Here is a 7,401-nt window from a genome sequence, read left to right on the forward strand (position 1 = left end):
CCTTCTGCCCAGAATACTCTTTGCTTACAAACTCCTGTTTATCCTTCAAAGCCTGGACCCAATAGAAATAATCAATGTCTGCAAGAGGATGGGCATTGGAAGCTGCGTTTTAACACGTGAACAGTTCTCCAGGCAGACACAGGACAGAGCAGGCAGGGGGACTCACCCTCTATTTACAAATTGCCTCTGGCTGTAGGCTGAGAGTGAGGACATGGCCACTGGAGTGCCCAGGGTTCCTGGGGTGAGGGCGCCTGGAAGGCTGACTCGGGCTCTTTCCTGCTGCAGGCTGAGGTCCTGGACATCCTCTGGATCCTCCTGCCACTCATCCGTGTCCCAGCATGAGCGGGGCCCCAGCCCATCTCTCCTGAACACCATCAGCCTGGACACCATGCCCAAGTTTGCCTTCTCGTCAGAGGATGAAGGGCCTGGTCCAGCCCCTGTGGGCCCTAAGAAGCCCGTCTTCATTCTAGGGGAGCCTGACCCACCCCCGGCAGCCACCCCAGTGATGGCCAAGCCCTCAAGCCTTTGTGGTAGGTGGGGTCCAGGGTGGGAGGGGTAGTGTTATTGAAAGTTTCCCAGAGGAGGGACTATTTGAGATGGGTTGTGAAGAATGAGTAGGAGTTTTCCAAAGAGAGCATCTACTTGTCTAACTCAGGCTTGAAGATAGGAGAGGCCAGGCTCAGCTGAGCCTCAGCTTGGCCCCCAAGGAGCCCTCAGTCTAGGGGCGATACCCCCAGCTTCATCGGGTCAGGATGGGACTGAAGAGAAGGATGGGGCTGGGGAGCTCCAGGAGAGGGAGCCAGGGGTCTGAGTGGGTTCAGGGGAAGGTTTCCTGGAGGAGGGGACTTGAAGAGTGGAGCTTTCCAGGGAAAGCAACCAGGAAGGGTGTGCAGGAAGAGGGAACTGGCTGAGCAAAGGCCAGGGAGCTGGACTGCGGGCCTGCTGGTTGGGAGGGAGGGGCTCTGCCCCCGAGGCAGGGGGCCAGCGGTGCGAGGGGCAGGCTGACCGTACCCTGTGGACTCCCCAGCTGACACAGCCGTCCTCAGCCACGCGCGCCTGCGGAGCAACAGCACCGGCGCACGCCACTCCACACCGCGGGCCCTGGATGCCGGCCGGGGCCGCCCCCCAGGGGGCTCGAGAGACCCGGCCCCGGAGAAGTCCAGGGCCGGCCCCAGTGGGGGCCGTGTGCCCAAGTCGGCCTCGGTGTCCGCCCTGTCGCTCATCATCACGGCAGGTGACGCCCAGGGCCCTGCGGGTTGCTGCTGTCTCCCGTCCGCCCGCCCTCAGCGCGGCAGCTTTGGCGGGGGGTGGGGGCTGGGGGATCCTGCAGGGCGGGGTCAGGCTCAGGCCAGAGACAGGGAGGAGCTGGGCGCAGCCGGGGTGGGCCTGGCGCCCGGGCAGAGGGCGCTGTGTGTGCAGAGGCCAGGCAGGCCGCGTGCTGTGCAGGGGAGGCGCCCTGACCCGCCCTCACCCTTGCCCTCGCCCCTGCAGATGATGGCAGCGGCGGCCCCCTGGTGAGCCCCCTGTCCCCACGCTCGCTGTCCTCAAACCCGTCGTCCCGCGACTCCTCGCCAAGCCGAGACCCGTCCCCCGTGTGTGACAGCCTGCGGCCCCCCATCGTTATCCACAGAGCAGGCAAGAAGTATGGCTTCAGCCTGCGGGCGATCCGCGTCTACATGGGCGACAGTGACGTCTACACCGTGCACCACGTTGTCTGGGTGCGTTGGCCTCAGGGTGGGTGGGATGCCACACCTGGGCTGAGTCTGGTGCGGCCCTGGCAAGGTGCTTGCTTCTTTTGGGGCCAAGGTTCCTGGTCTTGGGAAGCAAGTATGTGCGCCTTACCTATGAGGTTTTGGGGCCCCCATGCCCCTGGTCTTTGCATATCTGTCAGTGATGGGAGGGGTTGAGCAAGAGGCACAGGAGTGGACAGAGGGACAGGGACACTGGCCGGCGCACAGTGGGTGTGTTGTCCTCCCTCTCCCCAGCCCAGGGCCCGCCCCGTCCCCAGTGGTCACTCCCTGAGGTCAAGGAGACTGAGGTGGCGTGGGAGGCAGCCGCTGGCTGGGGGCCCATGGGTGACCCCGCCATACCCCTCCAGAGCGTGGAGGAGGGCAGCCCCGCCCAGGAGGCCGGCCTGCGAGCCGGGGACCTCATCACCCACATCAACGGGGAGTCGGTCCTGGGGCTGGTGCACATGGACGTCGTTGAGCTGCTGCTGAAGGTCAGACCCCCACAGCCCCCTCCCCGGACTCCAGGACCCCACCCCGGTCCAGCCTCAGGGCCCCGCGTCTGCCGCGCCGCCCAGCCTGGGGGCTGCTCCCGTGACCCTACCCCCACTCAGCCTCGACCCTGATTGTCCATGGTCCCCCGCCACCCCACCCCTGCTCAGTCCCAGCTCCAGGCCTCTGCGCAGGGCGCGCCTCCTTGCTTAGTCCTACATCACCCCTCAGAGCCCCTCCTCCTGGAGGCCCTCTCTGCCCACTGGGCACCCCCCGGGCCCCCCTGACCCTGCGGGGCTAAGGGCATCTGTGCCATCTGTGCCTCCTTCAGACCCGGGGTCCTTGAGGGCCGAGGCCTGGGTGGGGGAGGCAGGCACAGGCCAGGAGGAGGCCCTGGTCGGACAGCTCCCAGGACCGGTGGATGGGTGGGTGGGTAGAGGGCTCACTGGTGGACAGACAGATGGTGGACATGTGTCTCTGCCCCAGTGAGTGCAGGTGGCTAGGTGAAAAGTGGGTGGGTGGCTCCGTGGCAGGGAGGCCCACAGGCGGCCGTCGCCTCCCTCCCACAGAGCAGCGACAAGATCTCCCTCCGAGCCACGGCCCTGGAGAACACCTCCATCAGGGTGGGCCCCGCCCGGAAGGACGCAGCCAAGGGCCGCATGGCACGCAGGAGCAAGCGGAGCCGCCGGCGGGAGGCCCAGGACCGGTGAGCAGCGGGTGGTGGGGTGAAGGGGCGCGCCGGCCCTGCGCCCTGTGCCCTGCAGGAGGGGTCTGCAGCATGCGGGTTTCTGGCCCCCAGGCGGAAGTCGCTCTTCAAGAAGATTTCAAAACAGTCGTCTGTGCTGCACACCAGCCGCAGCTTCTCCTCCGGCCTCCACCACTCCCTGTCGTCCAGCGAGAGCCTGCCTGGCTCGCCCACCCACAGCCTCTCCCCCAGCCCCAGCACGCCCAGCCGCAGCCCAGCACCCGAGGCGCCGGCAGGTGGGTGCCCCCTAGGGCCACCCTGGGGGGAAAGGCCCTCAGGGATGTGGTCGTCCTGTGAGGGAGCGAGCAGGGTTTGGAGGATGGAATGACATGATATAGGAAACCTGGAGTCTAAGTGGCAGCCTGGGGGTGACAGGTGTCAGGGAAGGGTGTGCCCAGAGAGAGAACAGCCTGAGCAAAGGGGTCTAGACAGGAGGGATGTGAAAGCCGCAGGAGGCTGTGGAGGGGGGATCGGGGGATGAATCAGGCTGAAGAGCTAGGCTTAAATTGGGGGGCACGGGGCCTGCCCCATGGCCGAGTGGTTGGGTTCACGTGCTCTGTTTTGGTGGCCCAGGGTTTCACTGGTTCGGGTCCTGAGTACAGACATGGCACCGCTCCTCAGGCCACGTTGAGGTGGTGTCCTACATGCCACAAGTGGAGGGACCCATAACTAAAAATATACAATTATCTACTGGGGGGATTTGGGGAGAAAAAGCGAAAAAAAAAAAAAAAAGATTGGCAAGTTGTTAGCTCAGGTGCCAATCTTAAAAAAAAAAAAATTGGGGGGCAATAGGGAGCCATGGAGGGTGTGTGAGCTGGAGAGGGCATGGAAAGATCATTCTGGGGCAGGAAAGGATGGTGACTTGACCCAACTCTGAGGGCCTCCAGTCCGAGAGACAGGCAGACACAGACACCCCCAGGCTTACTGGGTTAGCATCAGGCTAGAGGGAGGGACAGGCTGGGGCAACCCGAAGAGACCTGGAAGGCCTCCTGGAGGAGGGCCACAGAGCCTACAAGATGCCCTCCCTGCCCCACTGGGGACCCCAACTGCTATCCCTCCCTCTGGCCCACTCTGAACTCATGGGGCTGAGGGTATCTGTGCCACCCCTGCCTTCCTCAGACCAGGTGTCCTCTGGGGCTGAGGCTCGGGGAGTAGGTGGGCACAGTTGAGAAGGCAGGGCCCTTATTGGACAGCTCCTGGGACCAGTGGGTGGACTGCTCATTGGATGGACAGACTGTGGATGGGTATCTTTGGCCCAGTGAGTGGTGAGCCATTAGGTGAGAAGTGGGTGAATGGAAGCTAGGGCTTTGGTGGATGAGTAGGAGTTCACAAGATCTAAGCCAAGGGAATATCCTGTGCAAACAACGGGAGGCAGGAAAACCAGACATGATGAGTGGCCACAGGGAGCAATGTGGGCTTTGGCAGGTGCGCCAAGTCCCAGTGCCCACTTCCAGCCTGGGGACAGAGGCTGGTGGCCCTGACCCTCCCCTGTCACCCACAGACACCGCATCCCCTCCCAGTGCATCCCCGAGCTCCAGCAGCCCTGCCTCTCCAGCCGCCGCTGGCAACACCCGCCCCAGCTCCCTGCACGGCCTGGCCGCCAAGCTTGGGCCACCCCGCCCCAAGACTGGCCGCCGCAAGTCCACCAGCAGCATCCCGCCCTCCCCGCTGGCCTGCCCCCCCGTCCCTGCGCCCCCACCCCGCTCACCCTCGCCCCTGCCAGGGCACCCGTCTGCGCCCACCCGGTCTCCACGGTTGCGCCGGGGCCAGTCAGCCGACAAGCTGGGTGCCGGCGAGCGGCTGGAAGGGGAGGCGGGGCGTCGCAGCCGCGGGCCGGACTCAGAGCTGGTGGTCATGCGGCGGCTGCACCTGTCCGAGCGCCGGGACTCCTTCAAGAAGCAGGAGGCCGTGCAGGAGGTGAGCTTTGACGAGCCGCCCGAGGAGGCCAGCGGGCCACCCGCCTCGGTGCCGCAGATCGCTGTGGAGGGCACCGAGGCCCTGCCGGGAGCCCTCGGACCCGCCAGGAAGGACTAAGCCCTCCCTGGCCTGGAAGGCGCATGTGTTCTGTGCAGTGTTTTTTCTGTAAAGTGACACCTGGGTGAAGACTGAGCCACCAGCCTGACACCTGGCAAGCGAGAAGCCATCTCAGTCCCTCCTGGAAGGTGGAGACAGCACCTCCCTCTGTTCTGGTGCCGGTCGGGCTGTAGCGGCAGGAATGGGGGATGAGGGTGTCCTTGTAAATAGCAGCAAAACCTGCAACTAATTTATTACCTTTTATGAGTGACAGCCAGATGGAGCCGCCACTACAAAGGCAGCTGCCCGGGTCCTGCCCTTGCATCTGGGACCCCGTTTGCAGACCCTGCCCCCTGGGCTGAGAAGGAAGTACTTTGCACAAGTCACATGTATTTGTGCTTTCTGGTTTTTCTGTACCTTTTATGTTATTTTGTGAACTTGATCCCATCGCTGACCCGAGACCCAGTGATTTGCAGCCCAGTTCCCGGGTCTTGGCTCAGTTTGGATATGACTTGGAATGTCTGTAACAATTCCCCTCCACCGTAAAACAAAGTAATCCGATGACAGGCTGGCTGCTGAAGGCTGCTTCCCACCATCACAGCCTCCACTCCTAGGCCAGCCTTGCTAGAGTCGGCCTCCAGTCCTGCAGGCTTCAGCCTGGAGGAGGGGTTGTGGGGGAACTGGGGCTTTGATGGATGAGTAGGAGTTCAGTAGCTAGGCAGAGGGGTCACCCACTCCACAAGAGGACACTGATGTTCTGGGAGGCACAGGCCTTGAAGAACGCTACCAGGCCTGGAGAAAAATGTGCACCCTGGACGTGATTTCACCTGTTTGATGCCCACCGCTGCGACCCCCTGAGCATGATGTGTCTGAAACACCCCCCCCAGGGGTTCCCTCATTTTGGAGCCTCCCTGAGATGAAGTTTGATTGAGTAAACCCAACTGGGGGCAGTGGGGGCCCGTCTGAATCTTGGCTTCACCGTGTGGCTCTGGGAAAATGGCGTCCCCACTTTGTGCCTCAGTTTCCTTGTGTTTACAGAACTGACCGCAGTGAGCACGTGGGGCCCCAGTGCTGTGTGCCAGCGCTTCCGCTCGCTCCGCCGCGCGCGCGCGGGGTGCTGAGGCCGGGGGGCAGACGCGCCCGCGCCCCCCTGGCGAGAGTCGGGTCGCCAGCCCTGCTCTCCCGGCCGCCCCCACTGGGCGCGGGCTGGCGGGGTCGCCGCGCCCCGCTGTCCGGGCCCTGCAGTCCGCTCTGCCTGCTCCCGTGCCCGCGCCCCGGTGCTGGAGTAGACCAGGCTGTGCATGACTCGCTCCCTCCGTCCATCCTGGAGCTCACAGTGAATAAAAGCCCATGTCTGCAAAGAGGAGGCCCATGTCTGGATTTGTGAGGGACTAAGGCAGGGGTACGGGAAGTGTGGTGGGGGCGGGGTGAGAACAGACCCTTGGCTCAGTCATTTGAAGTGGGTTTTGAAGGCTGCACAGGAGTTCACCATGACGATTCTCCCTGATGCCTTCTCTGGTCCTGGCCTCGTCCTGCCCTCTCCCTGTGAGTACCCATCGTGGACTCTGCCCTGAAAGCCGGATCCGGACACCCGCCTGGAGCCTGAGCTGCGTTAATAAAATAACTAATCCGTCTTCGTGTGCTTTCTATACCGATCTTTCCTCGGGCTGCGCCCTGAGACGCCCTCCGCCCTCCCGCGCAACGCCCGGACCCGCCACCCCACGCGCGTCGGTCACTGCCGAGGCTCTCGGCCGGGTGGGAAGCCTCAGGCCACGCCCCCTAGTTTCCGAGTGCCTTCGGCTATTTCCGGAAACAATCATCTGCAGCTGGGCTCGTGTTAGTAGTGTGTTCGTTCAGCTGCTTCCGGACGCTCTAGGCTGCGTGGAAACGCTCTCAACCACAAGCTCATCCTCAGACTTCAGCTTATTCGGCTGTTCCTGAAAAGCTCAGCTATCTGTGGCGAGCACTCTCCCCACTCCGCTGCCCCCTGTTCCCTAAGCTCGGGGTAGCCTCACCCCCCCTCTGGAGCCGTCCATGCTTCGGCAATTTCTGGAAGCTGGGGGTCGCCTCTGGGTCTAAATTCCTAGGGCCTCATTTGGGACCGAGAACACTTGGTTCTTTCCAGAAGCCCTTCGCGGTCTCAGGACTCAGCCTCTGTTGGCCGAGTCTTGCTGGAGCACGCTCGGCCATTTCCGGAATCGCTCGGGCGCCTCCAAGCCCCGCCGAGCCCAGCCTCGGATCGCTCTTCTGACCCGAGTGCGCTCGGCTATTTCCGGAAATCATCGGTTGTCTCGGACCACTCTTTACCCTCCACTCCCGCGGGAGTACGTTCGGCTCTTTCCGGAATCAGTCGGGCGTCCCCTGGCTCCGCCTCCTCCTCTCTTCGCCCCTCCGTCCCGAATACTTTCGGCCATTTCCGCCGGG

The 7,401-nt window shown here is 63.3% G+C and overlaps 1 protein-coding gene across 16 annotated transcripts in view; it reads left to right on the forward strand.

Moving 5' to 3' along the window:
• The window catches only part of MAST3 (microtubule associated serine/threonine kinase 3), a 35,975-nt gene extending 29,637 nt beyond the window's left edge, over positions 1-6,338 (forward strand). For all 16 annotated transcript variants that reach the window (XM_070586591.1, XM_070586592.1, XM_070586584.1 and 13 more), the window contains 7 exons: positions 286-530; positions 1,028-1,234; positions 1,492-1,718; positions 2,099-2,221; positions 2,789-2,925; positions 3,019-3,200; positions 4,466-6,338. In XM_070586591.1, coding sequence (XP_070442692.1) covers positions 286-530; positions 1,028-1,234; positions 1,492-1,718; positions 2,099-2,221; positions 2,789-2,925; positions 3,019-3,200; positions 4,466-4,998 — 1,654 coding nt within the window. In that variant the 3' untranslated portion in view covers positions 4,999-6,338. The remainder of the gene's footprint in view (positions 1-285; positions 531-1,027; positions 1,235-1,491; positions 1,719-2,098; positions 2,222-2,788; positions 2,926-3,018; positions 3,201-4,465) is intronic.
• Positions 6,339-7,401: the final 1,063 nt, after the last annotated feature.

The sequence above is a fragment of the Equus przewalskii genome, chromosome 20 (genome assembly GCF_037783145.1).
Source record: "Equus przewalskii isolate Varuska chromosome 20, EquPr2, whole genome shotgun sequence".
NCBI lineage: Eukaryota > Metazoa > Chordata > Mammalia > Perissodactyla > Equidae > Equus > Equus przewalskii.